The 24452-nt window shown below is 39.1% G+C and overlaps 1 protein-coding gene across 1 annotated transcript in view; it reads left to right on the top strand.

The window, feature by feature from the left end:
- The window catches only part of LOC134536340 (mucin-5AC-like), a 61002-nt gene that overhangs the window by 17078 nt on the left and 19472 nt on the right, over nt 1–24452 (top strand). The window contains exon 2 of the mRNA XM_063376093.1: nt 11215–11275. Coding sequence (XP_063232163.1) covers nt 11215–11275 — 61 coding nt within the window. The remainder of the gene's footprint in view (nt 1–11214; nt 11276–24452) is intronic.

Genomic DNA, 24452 nt, shown 5'->3' with positions numbered 1-24452 from the left:
ACCATGTTCATTATACGTCTCGGAGCATTTTTTATAATGACGATGTAAACTATCGAGACGCGAAATTAGTTTATTGCACTTATTGCACTGAAATTGTATTCTTTGAACATTATTAGAACAACCGCTTCTTTCATGTCTGCGAGCATTTGAGGTGATAGTAAATGATGCACCACAGTATTTGCACTGATGCGAAGTACGCTCTTCATTAATTGAAGTATTCAATGCTGATGAAACTTCAGCTGATGGTGGAACAGCACATATCGAAGTCTCCTCCAGTGTTATCAGAGGCGTTGCCAACGGGATCTTCTCCAACATCGTCGGCGCCGAGGTCATGATTCCCGTAGTCGCTGGTACATCCTCCATCGAGTACGACGTTAAAGTCGGTAAAGATGCCATCGAAGTCTCAAGAACAGGCAATTACGCGACTTATGCACCAGAAGAAACAAACTAGGTGATCCGTACACCGTCGACGACAGTAACAAACTGAGCGTCCTGCTGTCTAGGACTCGTTTATATACATTAACCGGTTTGAATAATACGATAGTCAAATCAAGAACAATTTACTAAAATACTAGAGTCAAAACAACATTAAAAAAATAGAAGCACCATCAAAAAAAAGGAAGCATATTTGGAAGCACCTTAAAAAAAGGAAAAACAATAGGAAGCACCGACTACGAAAAAACAGCACATTTGGAAGCACCGACAACAAAAAGGCAGCACATTTGGAAGCACCGACTACGAAAAGGCAGCACATTTGGCAGCACCGACAACGAAAAGGCAGCACATTTGGAAGCACCGACTACGAAAAGGCAGCACATTTGGAAGCACCGACAACGAAAAGGCAGCACATTTGGAAGCACCGACAACGAAAAGGCAGCACATTTGGCAGCACCGATAACGAAAAGGCAGCACATTTGGCAGCACCGACAACGAAAAGGCAGCACATTTGGCAGCACCGACAACGAAAAGGCAGCACATTTGGAAGCACCGACTACGAAAAGGCAGCACCGACTACGAAAAGGCAGCACATTTGGAAGCACCGACAACGAAAAGACAGCACATTTGGAAGCACCGACTACGAAAAGGCAGCACATTTGGCAGCACCGACAACGAAAAGGCAGCACATTTGGCAGCACCGACAACGAAAAGGCAGCACATTTGGAAGCACCGACAACGAAAAGACAGCACATTTGGAAGCACCGACTACGAAAAGGCAGCACATTTGGCAGCACCGACAACGAAAAGGCAGCACATTTGGAAGCACCGACAACGAAAAGACAGCACATTTGGAAGCACCGACAACGAAAAGGCAGCACATTTGGAAGCACCGACAACGAAAAGGCAGCACATTTGGAAGCACCGACAACGAAAAGGCAGCACATTTGGAAGCACCGACAACGAAAGGCAGCACATTTGGAAGCACCACCATCGAAAAGGCAGCACATTTGGAAGCTCCATCAACAACAAAAAAAGGCAAAAAGGAAGCACAAGTTACGAGATCTAAGTCTTAGTTAGAAATAAGAATACAAGAAATAAAAACATTAAATTCGTATAATTTAAATTATTTATTTTATTGCTTTACATTATACAAATGCAAGTAAAACAAGCCATTATTGTATGTAGCCAGCATTCCTCAGTTCCTTGAGTATGAAGGATATTTCTTTGATGCACGAATAGTTTCCTGCACAAAGCGAACCATGTAGAAGTCTTAGCCGGTCAACCAATATGTTTGGATCTTTCCACGATGTGTAATCAATCTCTTCTACCACCATCTTCCTTGCACCTTTATAAATATTATGATCTCTGGTGTCTTCCGTTTTACCACCAACCTCAGGGTAACTTTCATGTTTGAGACGGTGATCATCACAAGCTTGATCAGATTTATTTAATATATCACGTCGTTTCCACCGTTTCGGTCTCAGGACACCGCCACATTCTTCGATCTTGGCAGCTTTAGGTGCTTCATCATAGTCTATGTCTTTGTCAACAGCCTCAGAGTCACTGTAACAATCACCGTAGAAGGAATCGTCTTCACCCAATTTACCGTAATAATTCGATGTTGATGATGTTGAAGTGTCTTCATCGTCTTCATGCTTCCTTTTTAGGAGTCCATCATTTTTACAAAGTAGGAAAGATCTACTTGAATTCGGCTGGAATATATTCTCACTTTTCACGTTAAGGATTCTTCCGTTGTCTTCATTCTTCCGTAAATCATCAACCTCCTTCAATTTAAGTTCTTTGTCAAGATCGGAAGAGCCAAGAAAATTATTGTCGTAATGCAGATCACTCTTCCTTAGGCTAGTAGATTCATCGTTGTCCTCTAGCTTGTACGCAGGCTTGGCGCTACAAGTTCTGCCATGTCTTTTTAAGCTCTCTCTCCGCGTAAACGACTTGCTACATCGAACACAACTTATCATATTGCGCAGTGGATTTTTAACACAGTCATTCTTCTCGTGTTGTCTTTTATTCTTTCTCAAGATAAACTCTTTACTGCAAAACTTACACCTATGTTCTTTCGATACAGCGTCAGATCCCAAATCAGAATTCATATTAGTTACTGAGACTAATGCCAGATACCAATTGAGTGTTTTAAATTAGATCCAATACTTAAATAGAAATTTTTTCATATTTCATCAGCGAGAATTAATATATCTCATGCAAAAGTACTTTATGCATGTAGTTCTGCTTTTCAACAACAGATGTCGCCACATGTTGCTTGCAGGTAAATAATATTTAGTTCTTTTATGCGGGATGCGGGATGCTCACTAACGATCGCAAAAGAAGGATGGCTTCGCTAGACTCCAAGGAAAAGGAAGTTCGTCTTGCATGTTGGTGCTCCACAGATGTCTCATGGCATAATATTAATTTGACTGTGTAATTATATGTGTTAATTCCACCTTATAAAAATATTGCAAGTTTTGATTTAGTAGCAGAAATTAACGAATTAAATGTAACTCCAAATAAAATGACATGTCTCATTAGACAAAAAAAAATCCATGCAGAGAGCGGTTTCTCAGAATAGTCAGAAACACTTGAAGAAACCACAGGAATGATTGCAAGAACACGGGAAAACCTATCAAAATATTGACAAGAATAATCAGGAGCACACGGAGAAAACCATCAAAATATTGACAAGAATATTCAGGAGCACTCGGAGAAATCCATCAGATGTCTAGTTAGGTATAATCAGAAGCACCCGGAGAAAACCACCATAATATTGTCAAGAATAATCAGGAGCACACAGAGAAAACCACCACAAGTTTTCTTTGATATCATAAAAATACAGAAAAAAATATTTAAAAATAATAATAAATTAATAAAAAATTTTAAATGACAAAAAAAATAAAATAAATAAATAAACAGATTCTGCTAGCTTGTGAACTTCTCATTGTTGAGCAAAGATATAGTTCTAGTACAAGCCAGAATCTGTTTATTTATTTTTTTATTTTTTTTTGTCATTTAAAATTTTTTATTAATTTATTATTATTTTTAAATTTTTTTTTCTGTATTTTTATGATATCAAAGAAAACTTGTGGTGGTTTTCTCTGTGTGCTCCTGATTATTCTTGACAATATTATGGTGGTTTTCTCCGGGTGCTTCTGATTATACCTAACTAGACATCTGATGGATTTCTCCGAGTGCTCCTGAATATTCTTGTCAATATTTTGATGGTTTTCTCCGTGTGCTCCTGATTATTCTTGTCAATATTTTGATAGGTTTTCCCGTGTTCTTGCAATCATTCCTGTGGTTTCTTCAAGTGTTTCTGACTATTCTGAGAAACCGCTCTCTGCATGGATTTTTTTTTGTCTAATGAGACATGTCATTTTATTTGGAGTTACATTTAATTCGTTAATTTCTGCTACTAAATCAAAACTTGCAATATTTTTATAAGGTGGAATTAACACATATAATTACACAGTCAAATTAATATAATGCCATGAGACATCTGTGGAGCACCAACATGCAAGACGAACTTCCTTTTCCTTGGAGTCTAGCGAAGCCATCCTTCTTTTGCGATCGTTAGTGAGCATCCCGCATCCCGCATAAAAGAACTAAATATTATTTACCTGCAAGCAACATGTGGCGACATCTGTTGTTGAAAAGCAGAACTACATGCATAAAGTACTTTTGCATGAGATATATTAATTCTCGCTGATGAAATATGAAAAAATTTCTATTTAAGTATTGGATCTAATTTAAAACACTCAATTGGTATCTGGCATTAGTCTCAGTAACTAATATGAATTCTGATTTGGGATCTGACGCTGTATCGAAAGAACATAGGTGTAAGTTTTGCAGTAAAGAGTTTATCTTGAGAAAGAATAAAAGACAACACGAGAAGAATGACTGTGTTAAAAATCCACTGCGCAATATGATAAGTTGTGTTCGATGTAGCAAGTCGTTTACGCGGAGAGAGAGCTTAAAAAGACATGGCAGAACTTGTAGCGCCAAGCCTGCGTACAAGCTAGAGGACAACGATGAATCTACTAGCCTAAGGAAGAGTGATCTGCATTACGACAATAATTTTCTTGGCTCTTCCGATCTTGACAAAGAACTTAAATTGAAGGAGGTTGATGATTTACGGAAGAATGAAGACAATGGAAGAATCCTTAACGTGAAAAGTGAGAATATATTCCAGCCGAATTCAAGTAGATCTTTCCTACTTTGTAAAAATGATGGACTCCTAAAAAGGAAGCATGAAGACGATGAAGACACTTCAACATCATCAACATCGAATTATTACGGTAAATTGGGTGAAGACGATTCCTTCTACGGTGATTGTTACAGTGACTCTGAGGCTGTTGACAAAGACATAGACTATGATGAAGCACCTAAAGCTGCCAAGATCGAAGAATGTGGCGGTGTCCTGAGACCGAAACGGTGGAAACGACGTGATATATTAAATAAATCTGATCAAGCTTGTGATGATCACCGTCTCAAACATGAAAGTTACCCTGAGGTTGGTGGTAAAACGGAAGACACCAGAGATCATAATATTTATAAAGGTGCAAGGAAGATGGTGGTAGAAGAGATTGATTACCCATCGTGGAAAGATCCAAACATATTGGTTGACCGGCTAAGACTTCTACATGGTTCGCTTTGTGCAGGAAACTATTCGTGCATCAAAGAAATATCCTTCATACTCAAGGAACTGAGGAATGCTGGCTACATACAATAATGGCTTGTTTTACTTGCATTTGTATAATGTAAAGCAATAAAATAAATAATTTAAATTATACGAATTTAATGTTTTTATTTCTTGTATTCTTATTTCTAACTAAGACTTAGATCTCGTAACTTGTGCTTCCTTTTTGCCTTTTTTTGTTGTTGATGGAGCTTCCAAATGTGCTGCCTTTTCGATGGTGGTGCTTCCAAATGTGCTGCCTTTCGTTGTCGGTGCTTCCAAATGTGCTGCCTTTTCGTTGTCGGTGCTTCCAAATGTGCTGCCTTTTCGTTGTCGGTGCTTCCAAATGTGCTGCCTTTTCGTTGTCGGTGCTTCCAAATGTGCTGTCTTTTCGTTGTCGGTGCTTCCAAATGTGCTGCCTTTTCGTTGTCGGTGCTGCCAAATGTGCTGCCTTTTCGTAGTCGGTGCTTCCAAATGTGCTGTCTTTTCGTTGTCGGTGCTTCCAAATGTGCTGCCTTTTCGTTGTTGGTGCTGCCAAATGTGCTGCCTTTTCGTTGTCGGTGCTGCCAAATGTGCTGCCTTTTCGTAGTCGGTGCTTCCAAATGTGCTGTCTTTTCGTTGTCGGTGCTTCCAAATGTGCTGCCTTTTCGTAGTCGGTGCTTCCAAATGTGCTGCCTTTTCGTTGTCGGTGCTGCCAAATGTGCTGCCTTTTCGTTGTCGGTGCTGCCAAATGTGCTGCCTTTTCGTTATCGGTGCTGCCAAATGTGCTGCCTTTTCGTTGTCGGTGCTTCCAAATGTGCTGCCTTTTCGTTGTCGGTGCTTCCAAATGTGCTGCCTTTTCGTAGTCGGTGCTTCCAAATGTGCTGCCTTTTCGTTGTCGGTGCTGCCAAATGTGCTGCCTTTTCGTAGTCGGTGCTTCCAAATGTGCTGCCTTTTTGTTGTCGGTGCTTCCAAATGTGCTGTTTTTTCGTAGTCGGTGCTTCCTATTGTTTTTCCTTTTTTTAAGGTGCTTCCAAATATGCTTCCTTTTTTTTGATGGTGCTTCTATTTTTTTAATGTTGTTTTGACTCTAGTATTTTAGTAAATTGTTCTTGATTTGACTATCGTATTATTCAAACCGGTTAATGTATATAAACGAGTCCTAGACAGCAGGACGCTCAGTTTGTTACTGTCGTCGACGGTGTACGGATCACCTAGTTTGTTTCTTCTGGTGCATAAGTCGCGTGATTGCCTGTTCTTGAGACTTCGATGGCATCTTTACCGACTTTAACGTCGTACTCGATGGAGGATGTACCAGCGACTACGGGAATCATGACCTCGGCGCCGACGATGTTGGAGAAGATCCCGTTGGCAACGCCTCTGATAACACTGGAGGAGACTTCGATATGTGCTGTTCCACCATCAGCTGAAGTTTCATCAGCATTGAATACTTCAATTAATGAAGAGCGTACTTCGCATCAGTGCAAATACTGTGGTGCATCATTTACTATCAGCTCAAATGCTCGCAGACATGAAAGAAGCGGTTGTTCTAATAATGTTCAAAGAATACAATTTCAGTGCAATAAGTGCAATAAACTAATTTCGCGTCTCGATAGTTTACATCGTCATTATAAAAAATGCTCCGAGACGTATAATGAACATGGTTATTGATTTGACTCATGTGTTGTACCGGCTAATAAGACTATATATAAGTGCTATGAACTTCAGTCCGTCTCTGGCTGTGGTGATGAACGGATCGGATAGACATTTAAAGTCATGTAAAAGGCTTAGTCCGTACAATAAGAAGACTGTTTGAATCGAGGAATCCAAAAGGTTTTGGTAATTTGTCTGTGTATTTTTTTGTACTTGTAGTTGTGTATTGAATTTATGTAATAAATTTTTTTTAAAAGAACTTGTGGTGTTTTTATTTTCTCAAACTTAACACTATTTTAGTATTTTTTTAAAATTAAAGTTGTTTTGTATCGACCAGGGATCGAACCAAGGACCTTAGTCGATCCAATCAATCATTAAATGGATTACTAATTTATTTAATGAATTTTGGATTTTTTCCCGCTTTTCTAGCTACATTATTACATGATTTCAAGATGGCGGCCGAATTTCAAGATGGCGTGTGTCACAGTAATAAATGATTACTGCACTGTAGTGTGTTAGAATAAAATTATCCAGATGGAAATGTACTCTATAATACAAGTACACACACACAAGATGGCGTACTCCAGCAGGTGGTAGCTCCTGGTAGCATGTACTGAACATAAAATGTCGAATCCATGATGGTCGACAAGGACAAAGTCAAATTTCAGGGTCAAAGTCAAATATCCAGGTCAAGGTCAAATTTCAAGGTCAAGGTCAAATTTCAAGGACAAGGTCAAAGGTCAAGGTAAAATATCAAGGTCAAGGTCAAAGTTCACGGTCAAGGTCAAATTTCAAGGTCAAGGTCAAATTTCAAGGTCAAGGTTAAAGGTGTGGTGACCGGTTAAGTATACTAACATGGTATCAGCACACTCTAGCGGATGAAAACAAGATGGTGACCTCCAGTTTCTTGATTAAATGATGGTGGCCGTTACGAAAAGTGCAACGGTGGTTATAAGGATTTTTTTATTGTTTACTTCGATTAGTTAATTTTTTTAATGATTTTTAATTTTTTCCCGAATCTCTAGCATTAAAATTATGGATTTTCAAGATGGCGGACATGACGTCATACTAGGTGACGATATATATGCTTTGAAAAAAATTGGTGGGAGTCAGTCTGTCTGCAGTCACCATTGAGGAAGGATCGGTCGTCATTTTTATTTTTTTTGCACTCGTCGGGTTCGAACCGAGGACTCCGAACTCCGTGTCGTAAAAATATAATTTTTATAAGTATTTTATTAAAATTTTATTATTTAATTTTTTATAATTTTTAAAAAAAAATTCATTAAAATCGGATAATAAATAAAAAAGTTAAAGATGGCGACCGTAACCAAAATTGCAACGGTGACGTCATCATCCAATATGTCGGAAAACACATCGCCGGAATTTTCGAGAACACAATGACGTCATCCAAAATGGCAAATCCAAGATGGCGGATCCGAAATGGCCGCCGGGGTCAAGGTCAAGGTCAAAGGTCAAGGTCACAACCATCCAAGGTGGCGGTCATAATCCTAGATGACGTCAGAGGCTTATCGGAGGCTGTAGACAAGGATGCTTAAGCCTCTTTTAGGAATTTGGGTTCTTTCTAGGGCAAAACGACTTTTGAGGATTTTTGAAATCCTAATTTTTGGATTGTGGAATTTTTTGCGATTTTTTGGCGGAATTTTTTTTCCACATAAATGGAAATTTTGTCGATTTTTGAGGAATTTTGGGCAATTTTTGCCCAATTTTGGAAAATTTTGAGGGTCAAATGTCAAGGTCAAACTTGTCCCGTTACGCGGTGTCCCGTTACACTCATCCAAGATGGCCGCCGTGACGTCACATTCAAACATGGCGGACACCGGCACCGGCACCACGCGCCAGCGCCATGTCCCAGCTCCGGCTATCCTATACTACTCACATACATCCAAACTTGTCTCTCAGTGTAAAATAGTTGATACTTTAGCGTGGCTACGTTCTGGAAAATTCATAGAAAATTCAGGGAAGGTGGAATTGGTCTGGTAAAGTCAGGGAATTTTCCAGTGATAGTAATTTAAGGGGGAAAATGTCATGCTCCAATCTGTCACCACTCAGACTGTTGAAGATATTTTTTTCAGATGGTGTTTTAGTGGATAGTCATACACATTATAAAATGGTGTATGCAAGGTACAAAATGAAATTCTGCATACTCTTGACGCCAACAGATAAATTGGGCCAACCAAAAAAAATATATATATATCAGCTTGCCTAGACCACCGTAGTTCTTTCACCATCACAGACATGTTTGTGCAGCTGAAAGTATCCAAATTAGCAGGGGGCGTCGACCCGGTGCTCACAAATTATAATCATTCCTGCGTTTGGAATCGAACTTGTGACCCTGGGTAGATGTATGTGATGAATTGGCCACCCCGATCACCGAGAGATCTTCTACTGCGAAGGGACTTTACGTAGCTTTCATTTATCGGGCTTTGCCAACAAGCAGAAATCCCGTATTAGGTTGGAACTTATCCTCCGTGATAGGGATCTGAAGCCGCGATGTTAATATTTAGTGCGCTGTGGTCGGTTTTCAAGCAAAAGTTCTATTTTAGTTTGTTTTGAAAAAGGGGGGATGGGAAAGTAAGACGACACATTGGGACAAGTTGTTTCGGGCCGAAGCCCGGCCGAGCCTCACCACCACCTCCTAGGACTGAACCCGTTTGGGTATTCCAGGAGCACTAACTTTTTCTCTTCATCCAGATGTCAACTGGTGGTTTCATGGCATCTGGATGATTGGCCTTAGTTGTACCATGCGCCAATTTTGAATGGTGTGTACCATTCTTTCGCCTCAACCTGAAACAACATATACATTCTCTCTGAACCACCGTGCCCGCAGCCAGAATATAGCTTTGTCAGATTTGATCATAACATTTCCTTGTCCTTCTGCATCCATCCATAAAATACACGACGGCTGATGTTAAAACACTACGGTCATTCCTTGTGGGATCTCTTGCATGCCATTGCTCCGGGACGGTTGGACACATTGGGACAGTAAAGTGCAGCCACGCGTGGAACGAGTTGAGACATCCTGGAACACGGTGGCCCAACGCAGTTGCGACAAGATAGAGTCACCGCCGCCGCTCTCTCGGTGACAAAATTCCGTGTTACGTCCTGAGAGAGATCCCCGGCCCCGTAAAGAGCGCGTGAGGCGACATGCCGAGACCGCTGGTCACCACACCTCGCTGCCTGCGCGTCTTCTTCATCCGTTTTCACCACGCGCAGTCTTGTACTTGGAGGTGATACCACGCTAGAACCACCAGCGAGTGTCGTACCTATCCTTTCTCCTCACCAACACAATTACACGATTACACCCCGGGAAGCCTTCATTTCACAGACTAGAGAGCCACACCCGAAGTTCCCCGAAGTTCATGATCGCTTTTTCCCCCCGTTCTATCTCATTGTATAAACCGGTGTGGCATTAAATTTTGCTGTCGACTAGGACAGGTTAGTTACATTATAAACAATTTAAAACATTGTGGATGGTTGGTTATACTAGGTAAGTATAGCTACATTAAAAATATTGTAAAATCATTTTATGGTTGCTTAGCAAATAATTTTTTAATATGTAACTATCCAGGGCTAGGAAACCGTTTACATGATTTCACAGTATCTTTAATGTAGCTATCCTAACCAAATCAACCGTCCACAATGTTTTGAAGTATTTATAATGTAGCTAACCTCACCTTTTAAAATGAACAACAAAAAAACAACCGAAGATGCACGATCGGGCGTTTGGCTCTCTCGTCTGTGAAAATAAGGCTTCCCATTACACCCCTGACTAGGCCCACTGGAGCGCAGTCTTCTCGTCGTTCATAGAGCGAAAACAAACATTATATGGTAGGTAAAATGAAGATAAAGGTGTGATGCAAGGCCCTCGAGTACTCTCAAGAAATCTGCACAAAGGGCGTTCCATGTCTGAAGATTATTCTGAAGGCACGCGTCACTCTCCTAAAAAGAACAGAGAGACGTAGTTTAGGAGAGAAGTTAAATTAACAAATCTTATCTGGATCCGACAGTGTGTGCGCCCTTGCTTGCAGGGTATCTATGTTGCCGTCTAAGTTGGGAAGACGTTTTGACGTGTTGACGTGTCGCTGCCACCCCCGCGGTGGTCGCAGGGTCCTACAGTGTGTGCGCGCCCTTGCTTGCAGGGAACAATGTTCTAAGTTGGGAAGACGTGTTGACGTGTTGCTGCCACCGCCGCGGTGGTCGCAGGGTCCTACAGTGTGTGCGCCCTTGCTTGCAGGGTATCTATGTTGCCGTCTAAGTTGGGAAGACGTGTTGACGTGTTGCTGCCACCGCCGCGGTGGTCGCAGGGTCCTACAGTGTGTGCGCCCTTGCTTGCAGGGTATCTATGTTGCCGTCTAAGTTGGGAAGACGTGTTGACGTGTTGCTGCCACCGCCGCGGTGGTCGCAGGGTCCTACAGTGTGTGCGTCCTTGCTTGCAGGGACCGCGAAGGCGGCAGCTGACGGCCGCCCTCGTCCTGCTGAGCCACTGCCTGCTGAGCCGTGAGTGCTCGACGACCAGCGGGGCCGTGTCTCAGTCCACTGGTCTCCCGGGGCCCGTCATGAGAAACTGCACTGTGCGAGAAACTGTATCACTGAGAGAAAGGATCGTTGGCCTCAACAAAATATTTGTTTATATACGGCGAAATAAATATATTTTTGTTAATTCAAACAAATATTTTGTAGTAGGAAAGATTCCGTTGACCCAACAAAATGATTTTTTTCAACTCAAATGTATATTTGGTTGGATGTAACAAATTATTTTTGTTACTTACCGAGTTTGGTTAAACTAACGAAATATTTTGTTCCACCAAGTAAATATTTATTTCGCCATATATAAACAAATATTTGTTTGATTCAAACAAACTTTTTTTTCTGTGTACCTTTCCACAAGTAAAATCCTCGGGAACTCAGTTACCCACTGCAGAGCAGAGGGTTTTTTTTTTTTAAAATTGCGAACGGTACAAAGCTTGGTCTTTGAATTTTACCAGCGATATCGCTGTCGACTGAGTTTCCAAGAAATATAATTGTAAAAGTACTAAACAATTTTTTTACAGTGTAAGGTCCCGGGGGCAAATCATTTGATCGGATCCCCTCTGTCCATGATTTTTCAAAATTTCAAAACCCCACTATTAAAAACTAAAAACTCTCAAGACAGTAAACGTTGTCATGGCAATAACTGCACGTATTATACAACTTGCAAGGTTTCACATGAATTATTTTAGCAAAATACTCGTAATTTATGTCTTATCAGAGTAAACTCAAGCGTTAAAAAAAATCTAAACTCTTGTCGGGCCCACCTGGTTACAAGACACATGTTATAATGAAGTTTTACATTTAACTATAATTTCTTAAGAAAAACATTCACATTTTATAGAACATTTAATAACCGACTGAGCGTTTGTATGGCCTCATTAATGCAGTAGTTTTACAAATTGATCAAACAACGTGACTGTGTCACGAGATTCGTAAATTATTTCGTCACCGGGCTCTGATAACAAGTGCTTCTCATGTCCCCATTGATCTCTGAGACACGGCCCTTCTGTGTTTTATGCACTAAGAATTAAATTAATTACTCCAGGACAATTATCTAATATGTTATTCACCAAGTAGCTCAAATAACTAGTTTATAAGTGTAACGCTTTAAGTTAGTTGTTGTTTGTGAATTATTATCCCACATTTTTTTTAATAATAGTATAAAAATAATAACCATGCATATTTCCTGTATTTCACTAAGAACATTCATAAAATATTTTCATTACGTTTCAGAAGAGTGTTCATTAGGTAGAAAGTCTTAAAATAATACGCAAAATACTTTAATGTTCATGTGAGTTAGGTAATAATTCCAAAATATTTTATTCGTGAAAAGGAAGACTGATGTAAGATGTATTTATTTATGATGTTTAAAATAAAATTGTATAATTTCCTAGCTATAATATAATAGCAGTTTCACCTAAATATGAAGTCCTGCCCTTCAGTTTTTTCATCATTAGCGTGCAGAGGAATTAAGTTTTTACATGGTCGTAAACATATGTTGTCTCATTAAAGATTACCTTTAAGTTAGTTAAAAACATCTCTGCTGCTACCTAGAGATAGTATAAACAACAGCGTTCATGAATATAAACCCACATTTTTATCCTCCTTAGTAAAATAAAAAACTATGTGAGGTCACTGTGCATATGTTTAAGTTTCAAATACGGTTCTGACTTAAGCTAGTGCGCTTAGCTGTTGACTTAAAATATAAGGTTTCCTGCACCAGAATATCAATTATTCGTCTATTTGTAAGGGTGAGTTACTGAAATACACATGGAATCAAGGCACTTGTCGGACTGGCAGTCATATTGTAGTTTTGAGGAAGATAAAGAGGAAACACATCACCAGAAGTGATTAATTATGTATTTAAAAAGACGAAGAATGTGGCTTGTTAGTACTTCAGCCAGTCATATCAACACAATGAAATTGAGTGGGTAGAATTACACATGTAAGTTTACGTCATGATTGGTTCGAATAGCTTACGAGAAATTTCTCAAGAAATTTTTGCTAAAAGCACGACCTTTATTCTAATAATTAATTACGCAGTTAATATATTTTAAAATCAGTTTAAACAAGAAAACTATCTTAGTAAAATATTTCGATATTTCTTTGGGATAATCTTAATGAATTATCGTAGTATATAAAAGTAGGTCCTGCTACAGGAGTAGGATGCGGTGTCGGTACAGACCGCCATCTTTTGATTGTAATGTCACGGCGACCATTTTTGATGACATTGTCCTTGACTCTTTACTTTGATCCCGACTGCAATTTTAGATGAACTTGAGTTTACCCCCGGCCACTATATTGAATGACCTTGAGATGGTAAGCCCCACCACTTGTAGGATTGCCCATTTTTTGTTTTGTTTTAGAATCTTCTCCAACAAATACGAGTCGGGATTCATTGTAGGCGCCATTTTTAATCGAATGACCTCGCTGAATTTGAACCACGGACTCCAAAGGTTTTGACATAAGTGTTTTTTATTTAAATTTTATATAAAACGTAAGTAAATTTTTTTATAAAAAAATCATATTTTTGGATTATAAATACGGGTTTTTCAATATGGCGAACATTACATCATATTTCAAAATGAAGGAATCCAAGATGGTGGATAGTTCTCGAAAACAAAATGATTGAATCCAAGGTCAACCTCTTTCATGATGGCGGCCGGGGTAAAGGTCATTGTCATCCAAGATGGCCGCCGTGACGTCACAATCCAAGATGGCGATCGGAATAGACACCTCACTCCTACTCATGTAGCAGGACTTACTTTTATATGCTTCTAATAAATAATTCTACAAAAAAAATGGTTTTAAAAATACAATTTGCAAATCAATCAAAATTGTCTCATGTTGAGCCAAATTATTCGTGCAAATTTTTTCCTTTAAAAACCGTTAATATTTTTCCATTACTTAGTGATATGCGATACATTTAAGAAATATTATTTTGCAAGTAGGTACACTTGATCGGCATGATTGTTCAACAACTTTCGTAATAACGACTCACGGCCTAACGCCACTCACTTAAAGTGTCTTAAAAAAAAAAGCACGTCCATTTGCAGCTGTTATTTCATAGCCCTTTATTTTTTTTTTGTCCATTTGTCAGAAATGAGGCATTCAGGTCATCGCGATAAGCACCCTCTTGCTCCCTTGAGATTGTATCGAACGGGGGACTTTTCACCTCCGAGGGTCTTTCGTGCGTGGTTCTACGGCAGTAATGCAAGCCACCATGCATGGTTTTTTTAAATGGGAATATTACACAGGGACGTCTGTAAGAAATCTGAGTTTAAGTATACTAGTTAAACTTTTAATGTTTTTCGAGAGAAAAAAAATACTACATGATGTGTTGCTAGGAGGTATGCTTAAAATTTATGATTTATATTATTTTATTTTTTGGTTTTATAATAAAACAGCACAATGCATAAAGAGCATAATAAACATTTGAACTCATGTGTGACGAAGGTGTACTCCCAATCCGGCTTATAATAACGATGATGTTTTTAATAATGTTGGTAATGAAGTGTACGATTTGGATCATCATTCCCCGAATGCATAATTCTGACTGCGGTGTCAGAAGGAGCATGCATTTTTGGAAGCTGATATTTAATCTATCCCTAAAGCTGTAAATGCTTCTGGAATACTACACCTTAACATCAAATTAATGAAGTGGCTGAAAAGTAAATAAATAACCATTTTAGCACGGTGTTTCGTCACATGAACTCATTTCGGGAAAATAAATATCAGAGATAAACGTAACTTAAATTATAATTACTTTTTATTTTTAATAGTAAAAATATGTGGTCATAGCTTTCACAAAACTGCAAGTCTAGAAGTTTAAAGTTTTCGAGCTACCAGAGATTAGTTTATACAGGTATTAAATTTTGGTTTCACTTGCAGCGATAGTATTTACAAGCACTTTTTTTTCTTCGCATTCGTATGTGCGTTAGACTATCTAGTGTGCGATGAGTATAAGCTTTGAATATATATACTGTATAGAAGTCGCGAGTGGATAGGATTTACTCTACGTTTTTCAGAAGCGTATGATGAGCAGCTTGGGAACTTCACCGCTGCAGTGCGCTGCCGTAACGTCCTGTATCGTCTTAGTTGTTATTTACACGTTAGAGCGCAGCGCTGTCGCCTGCTGTCATTCCCCGCACCCCTCATCAATCATTCACTGCAGCTCAACGTCGTTCAACAGGAGGGGGAAGGGGTGTCTGAAGAGTTTGACACTTGTCCGCTAGGGACCACCACAAGTCGATGCCCTAGAAATGGTGGCGATTGCGTCGGTGAATTAACCAACTACCTCAAAACCGTATTAGAAATTTTAACCTGGGCTGGCGACTTCTATACAGTATATATATTCAAAGGTATAAGACCCAGGGAATTGACACTTGATATAACTACGAAGCTCTTATCTGAAGTTAGTACCTATGCTATTACGGACCTGGAAATAATTCACTAACCCGTATAATTTCAAGGTTTACTTTTTTTTCGAGCAAAAGTAATTGTTTTCCGATAACTTAAAAATCTTTTGCATTCTTGAATATTAGATGATTATAAATATATTTGATGTTAGTGTATCGAAATGATCACCCTTTTTGTGGGTATATATAAAACAATTTGAAAAGGTGGCATACATACTTTCGTAGTTTGTGTTGTTAGATAACTTGAAAATTCTAATGGAATATGTTTCTAAAATATAAAATGTACCGGGAAAGATTTTAGGTATGAGTTATAAACAAAAACCTTCATGAAACGAAAGACCATTGAGAAAATAATTTGTCTATGTTAGGAAAAAGATCCCTTTTCGGCACAGCCTTCATGAACTGATAGAAAGTACTGGAAACTTCTAGAAACTTCTAGAAAATTCTCAGAACGAAATGTACATAAAATTCTATAAGTTCTCCAATATTCCAAACTCGATAAAAAAAACATTTTCCCCATATTCCATGCAGGGAAAATGTTTCGAATGTTTTTAATTTAATGCATCCAGCACTGAATAACTCTAAATTAATTTCATACTATGCCTACTAATATAGTTATGATTTTTTTACTTTTAAACACTATATTCATCTTTAAAACTATTAAGTAGTAGTATAAAATTGTCTTGGACTAAGGTTTGCAAGATTTACAATTAGTTTGAAAGAATTTGATAGTGTACGTAAATGGAAGTTTTAAATTGTTTTTAACTAAACCAATATTTTTTCAACCCCTTGCAGTAGTAGTACAACCAAAAGTTTACTATAATGTTTAGAATTTTTACAACAAATTATAACGGATTTAATAGTATACGTACTAAAAGAGTTACAATTATTTTATCTTTCGACCCTTTTTATTCCCTCCCCTCCCGCTTTTGTAGTAATTTATTTTAGAAAAAAGTTGTATATACTGTTTAGAATATTTAAAATAAATAGAAAGGATTTTATAGTGCACATAGCACAGCAGTTATTTTTTTAAAATTTCAAATCTTGTATTTTCAATTCATTCCAGTAATAGCTCGTCTTATTTAAAATTGTTTCAGATAAAAATTGTATATGATTTTTTTAAAATCTTCAATAAATTTAAACATATATGATAATGCACTTAATAAGAGAGTTATGATTTGTTTATTTTTTTAACCCCTGTTTTTCCACCCTTTACAGTAATGGTTGATTGTATCAAAAAAATTTCAGACAAATACTTTAGATAATATTTACAAGGTTTAACAACAATTTGAACGAATTTTAGTTTTTGTTTTCTAAGGGAGTTCTGAAATTATTATTTTTTCCTCCAACACCTTTTTTTCCCAACCCATTGTAGTATTGGTTGGTCGTAACAAAAAAATATTTTGACCAAACTTTTAGTATTACTCTAATAAGATATAATTTACTTCATACGGATATGATACTTGTGATATTACTGTTTTTTTTTAATATTTCCCATTATACCCCTTTGGTCGAATTTTTCCTATTAACGAACTCGACCGAGATTTTACATACTAGGTATATTTTATGTTTGAATTGAAGTGATTTTTTTTTTTTTTTTTTTTTTGCAAAATTACGACAGCGTGTGTCCGTAAAAAGTTGTATACATTTTTTTTAAAGATGAACATAATTTTGGGGACCATGAAACGAATAACTACGTAAAAAAAAATTACAGAAGTCGCACCATACGGCTAAAGGTCTTTCTTCGAACTCTAGCTAAAAATTAACGAATATACTGCCGGCATGATAGTAAATGTTATTTTATTGAGCAAGTACATACAAAATAATTTGTTTTTACAAAATGAAGACCCAAATATAATAGTTATTGGCATTAGTATGTAGGATATGGGCACCACTGCATAAATAATGCTTATTTCCTTACGTATTATTTGATGTTTAATGTCCCTGTATTTATTTATCGAGATTGGTACGCATGTAGAGACCTGCTACTCGCCCAAAAGAGACTATCCAGCGTGGGAGTGACGGGGTCGTTACCACAACGCCGAAATACCATAACACCGAAATACCATAACACCGAATGTCAAAATTGACCACAACGCCGACAGCTAGAAAACTGCTGTGTACCACAACGCCGAAATAACAACTGAATGAATTTGTGTGTGTTTCTTAAATGTACCTTAACGCCAAAATACCACAATCAAACCTAACCTTACCTAACCTAACCTAACCTAGCGTAATATCACCTAACCTAACTTAACCTAGCCTATCCTAACCTAACCTAGCGTAATATAACCTAACTTAACCTAGCCTATCCTAGCCTAGTATAACTTAACCTAGTCTAACCTAACCTAATCTTTGTGGCAGTCCTGCAATGACATTTTTCGGTGTTAGTGTATTTCGGCGTTGTGGTAACTTACACAGCAGTTTTCTAGCTGTCGGCGTTGTGGTCAATTTGGCATTTCGGCGTTGTGGTGCGTCCCCGGAGTGTGACGTCTCTGTCGCTATGTACTCTGTGACAAGGACCTACCTTCGCCGCTCCGTGTTGTCCCTGGCGCGTATGTGCGCAGTCGCGCTTTGCGCAAGCGCGCCGGAAGTGTGGTCACCGTCTGTCCGCGGGCGCGCCGACATCCCGTGTTCCGTTACCTCGCTCGTGCGCGCCGTGCGCACCACGACACTTTCACAAGTTATTCCTGAACGAGCTAGCAGAATACATGAATCAGAGCTTACCGTCTCGTCGACTTATATTGATTCCTTAGAAAAATTTTTTTCGATATACTTCTGCATACGAATGGCGCGTATTTGACGAAACTTTACTGAGAACTATGTTGAACTGATATTTAACTTGAACGTGCAAGAACTTAAGTTTCTTCTTTTATGACAATCATGAGTTTACAATTTTTTTTTTTTTGTAAATTCAACGCTAAAATGATTTAAAAGGTTCAAAATTTTACTTATACTGTAACGGAAAGGATTTAAGCCAATATATTTATACATTTGTGTGTATTAAGTACAAGTTTTTTTTTTTACTTTGTAACATGAATAAAACCTAACGTCATTCGGCTGCCGGCCAATCTAGTGCGACAACTATTCATGGTCGGCTATTTACATCAGCCTCCAGGTATATCAACTGATCATCATGATCATGATCATCATCATCATAATTTTTTTAATGTTTGGAGTTGCATAGCTGTTAGATGGTGAATAACTCAAATGTCTTGACTGATATTGACAGCCAGACTCAACTGTCACCACACTCTCAGAGAGTGGCGTCTGTTTACAAAAAGCATTTAAAATTTCGCCGAGGGAAGATGAGTAGTTATGTTTCTGTTTTTTTCTCTTCTTTTTTAAACTTTATTAAGACAGTGAAAAAATGGCTAAAACGCGTGTTTGCAGAATAGTTTTTAGGCATGAAACACCCGGCACAGTTTTTGAAAGCACACACCTGTATCTTCGTTTTTTTCCTGATGTACGTATAATTTTATGGTTACCACTCAGCTCAGATCTCATAGTTACCCTTCGCACGACGTAAAGAATGCGTGCCAGTTCACAGCCTTGCGCTTAGGGGCGATTCCGCGCTAGAAGAACCAGCAAGCGTGGCACTTGTCATCCCCTGTCATTAAACATTAATAAACTCCTAATTACACGGCTGGGACATGTTTTTAAAGACGCCATATTAGTTTTAAAAGTTTTTAGGTTTAAAATGAACAATTCGCCTTCGTTAAGGCGGCGATCACACATAATGAGATTTCAAAAGGAATATAACATGTATGTAGGGGTCTGTTGACATTATGATTACTGTTGTAGTAATTATCAAAAATGAATTCAGTACCAAGCACCAAGACAGTGTTTGAAAAATGAAACCACAGAAAATAGTTACGGCCTTAAAAAAAAAAAAAAAAACTCTGTCGAAACAAAGACGGCGTATTTAATTTCCTGTCGTGCATATGCATTATGTGACTCAGCCATAACCTTGGAGTTTTCGCGATTTGTCGAGACAAGCGCACGAATCCCGCCTCCACACACGAGAGAGAGAGAGAGAGAGAGAGAGAGAGAGAGAGAGAGAGAGAGAGAGGGTAGCCGAGGCCTGACCTTTGGACTCGCCGCGGGAGGGAGGCACGCTCAGACCTCCGCCGCGCGATAAGCCGACTGCTGAATATTCACGAGGGGGCGTCGTGCAGGCAGAAGGGATGGAAGGACCGTGAAAATCACCCCCTTCCCCCCCCCCCCGGGTATGAATCACCTCCCCCCCCCCCCCCGGCGGCCCGCGCGACCTTGGAAGACGTCGGCCCTCGTTGGTCGCTGCCGCCGGCCCAGGGGTCAGCGTACGAACTTCATTCATCTGTTTCCTCTCACGATTGCTCTGGTTAGAAATCACTGCTTCAACCCCTCGCCTATTTATCCAGTTCGAACACACTTAACGGTCATTTTAAAATCCTTCGTTTTACATCCACGGGCCTAGCCGGGGGGGGGGGTTAGGGCTTCAACCCCCCCCCCCTTTAGCACCAAATATTTAATTAATTTCTTATTCATCACTCAAACAAATTTCATATTATAATTAATAAAAATTTTACCATTACAATATTTTAATTTAAGTACCGAAAACTGCTAAAATAGCACTATTTTACACCTTAAAATCCAAATTTTCCCGTGGGAGGACACCTGGAACCCCCGCTTTAACACGGGGGGGGGGGGGGGGGGGGCATGCTTCTTAACACCCCCCCATACACAAATCCTGGCTACGCCACTGTTTACATCACAACCAGTCCCGGCGGCCGGACCCCGAGTCCCGTGACGGCTGTGACGCCAGCACAGTCAGTTGCAGCTCCATCCTGCTCAGACAACAAGTCTGAGCTCACAAGTCTACTATACCTGGCTTCAAAAAATGCAGATGGCTGAATTTTCTGAATCTCACTTCCTCGCATACTTTTTCTTGGAATATTTTTTCCTCGGACATCAAATCTTTAGAATTCTTCAGATTTGATGATTCCTTAATTTTTTTTTAAATTGTAGGTCACGCCTGGAAGGATTCTTCTTAGCTATTACCAACCTAGTCAATGAACGCTGACGTTGGTTCGGAATTTATTAGAATTTTTATTTAATGAGTGTTGAGATCAGTGTCTTTGCCTTCCGTTTCAGATTGCTCCTTCACGTCACACCTTACCGACCACCGCCACGGAGGAAAACACCCCCCCCCCCCCTTATCCCCTCGTCAACGGGATGCGCGCAGTTTCCATATTTAACACGCGCGGAGAATGAGGGATGAGGCCATAGAGGCGAATGCGCGCACAATCGAGACGCGAAGGTCAGTCTTATCGCCCGCCCGCAGCCTCACGCGAGCACGCTAGCCAGGCGTCGGCCTTGGCTCGCGCCTCCGCGGATCTAGAGACATCCCGCGAACAAAGAATACGGCGAACGTTTTCGAGTCACATTCAAGGGAAATATTCCTGGGAATGTGTACCTGTTAACTGGCTCGTTAACGTGGCAGCGTAAAAAAAAAAAATAAATAAATAAATAAACACTGCTGGGAATTTTTGGTCAATATTGCAGTCGCAGTACATTCTTTCAGCCCACTTGCCCACTGAAGTGTACAATTTATATCTTAATGATATGTGTGTAGTTTAAGGTGTACCTAAATTCTAGTGGACATCGTACTTTTACGATTGGGGAAAACGGGTTCGTAAGGATAGCCCAATTACTTCTATACAGTTTTATTTGCTACTAATATTTGCATTACTAGTTAAATCACCACACTTAATGTATGTTCACAAGTCACTAAGTATCTGTCAAGTTTCACAGTTCACACTCCTCACTGGAGCCAGGCCCAACAATGGTTCGCCCCTCAGCTCGCGCCTGTCCACACACACAGTCTCGCGGCATTCGGTCACACTCGCTCGGTCCCGTCGCTCCTCGTCTGCGCCACTCGCCGAACTCGCACTTCACTCCACTCACCTGTCGGAACTCTCCCGTGGAGGCAGGCGTCGCCGCTTTTATACCTGTTTTCCGTCTTTATGGAACTGACTGGAGTGGTTGTGACGTGTCGCGTCATCCCGGGCCGACCCCGACGCTCGAAGCTTCCAGAACATCGGCGCTTATTCACGCCACTCCACGCGGAAGCCCGCGGAATTCCCAGACCACTCAGGGATAGATAACAGTGCAGAGGAATGATGGCGCGGGGGCAGGGGGCGGTGAAACCGGGCTGCTCTAATCCCCGAAGGTTTGCGTGAGTGACGACAGTGCCGCTTCGATACCTGGCGTGCGTTGCGGCCTGTCTTTCGCGTTCCTAACAATACTTTATGACTATGAAATAAATAAATTTAATTTTAATTTTATTAATTATTATAAAGTAATTATGCATTAATATTATAATTATGTTGTAGGATTATTACCACAAAAATCTAAAAAAAAATATGTACAAAGAGTCAGCACGCAAGCTCTCTCGCCATTGGTGTGTAACATCTATCCTCGGTAACGATAAAATTCATGTCGCATGTCGCATATGGGTCATTCCACGCAAAAGGGGAAATTTCATATCCCAGCCTCATTTCTTAAATAAAATATTGTCCAATAAACGTGACAATTTTTTTAATAATGTACTATAAATTGTTTTAAAAGACAGTAAACTTGAAATGTCAGATAATTTAAAAAAAAATGTATTTAAAAAAATAGTTTAGCCTGGAAATATCATTCCCTCACTGTTCCCCAACCACAGTTAACATGTTGTGACACAATTTCTTTTTGAAAGTTATGAGCAATGAGATTTCATAATTATTAGGGTTAATCCAAACAATTAAAAGTTTTACAAAATGTGTACATTTCATTTTTCCTACCTATCGTCTTAAAAATAAAAAAAGTTAAATTATGTCCCCATGTTCGGGTATCATTCCCTCACATCTCGATGTTAACTAATATTCTGGTCAGTAGATGCCTATGAAGGCCATTGCTAGTGAGTCAGTAGATAGCTATCTTAGTTGTTGATGTGAAGCTGTGATAGTTTCAGGCTCAATGGTGATTATTAATTTTTTATAAATTCAATAAGTTTTGAAATTTCATGAGTATTTTTTCTACACATCATTCCCTCACAAATCATTAATCAGCTGTAAGTAAAGTAAAAAATTTAGTTTTAATAGTTTTACGTAACAATAAATGGGTATTTCCCCAAACTGTAAGGAGAAGTTTAACAAGTTCAACCTGCTGTGTTTGAGAAACAGTTAACTACAATTTCATCATTCCCTCACCATCATTCCCTCACTATGAGGGAATGATGAGTGTTGTGAGGGAATGATGTCCAATGTACACAAGAAACCATCGGACTTGGTAAGAGAGCTTTGTTGTTGCAAAGACAATTTAGCTTGTCTTCAGAGAAAATGCAATGCTTGCAAGAGCAAGACTATTTACTATGAAATCATAGATCCTGAGCAAGAAGTCAAAGTAAAAAAGTGGATGGTAAAAGTGCAATGGATAGAGGTTAAAGGCCAAAAAAAGAAGGTAAGTAAACCATTAAAAGAAGAGTTTATTATTGATGTAAGATCATTGGTAACTGAGCTGGAAACTATCTTTCCTAGATACCTTCTCCATATAGGAAATATTGCACACCAGTACAAGACTCTAAATGCAGCAAAAAATCGGTTGGATGAAAGTTCTGCATTTATTCATATAGACTTTAGTGAGAACTATAATTGCAAATTCAGTGAAGAAATACAGGCTGTTCATTTTGGTGGAGGAAGGGAACAAATTACCCTTCACACTGGTGTATTTTATCTTAAACAAGAAAATTGAAGGCAAGCTTTCGTCCTGTGTCAAGGCACATCCATTTTATTCATTGAGCAAGTCATTGAGACATGATGCATTTTCGGTTTGGGCTCATCTTAAGCCTGTTTTCGAGTGGGCATTCCAACAAAATATCAACTTGACAAACATACACATACAGAGTGATGTGAGTTGTTACACAGTATAGGAATAAAACAATGTTCTGCATATAAAAAAAAACTAAGTCATAAATTTCCCAACATTTCAATTTTTACTTGGAACTACACCGAGTCAGGGCACGGTAAATGTGCTCCTGATGGTATTGGGGGAACGTTGAAATGAACTGCTGACCGCATAGTTGCGCAAGGCAAATATGTTGAAAATTTTGAGTGCCTTACAAATGTACTGAAACAGCATTATCCAGGTGTGAAGATTTTTGAAATTCAACACAAAGACATTAGTGCAATGGAAGATCTAGCCAAACATGCAGGAAATGTTAAGTGTTTCGCCGGCACACTGAAAGTGCATCAGGTTATGTTCAATTCGGCTTTTCCAGTTCTACATTTCAGAAGTTTAAGTTGTTTTGAATGCAAAAGTGAATGCTCTCACTTCCACTTGGGCAAAGGTTTTCAACTTGAAACATCTGCAGCTACCAGTAATGTAATGCAAGACAAACCAGAAAGCAAAACATCTGGTCCTTCTTCCAGAAACCCCAATAAAGGTACTATACTTTTTCTACCTACAGAGACTGACAAATCTGTTTTGTTAGGCTCAAAGAAAAACCTCCGATATGAAGATGTCTATTCATCATCGGATGAAGATGATAATCTAGGGACCAAAAACTCTCTTCCACTCGGAAGTTTTGTCCTAGTTCGTTTTAGCAGTGACAAGAAGAAAAAGAACACAACAAAAAATTTGCCAGTTCCTGGGAATTATCCAAAGTTGTGTACAAAACAATGAAATCGAAGTCATGTTTTTGA

Source organism: Bacillus rossius, chromosome 10 (assembly GCF_032445375.1).
Source record: "Bacillus rossius redtenbacheri isolate Brsri chromosome 10, Brsri_v3, whole genome shotgun sequence".
NCBI lineage: Eukaryota > Metazoa > Arthropoda > Insecta > Phasmatodea > Bacillidae > Bacillus > Bacillus rossius.
Note: the sequence above shows the minus strand (reverse complement) of the source record. Positions and strands in the feature narration are given on the sequence as shown.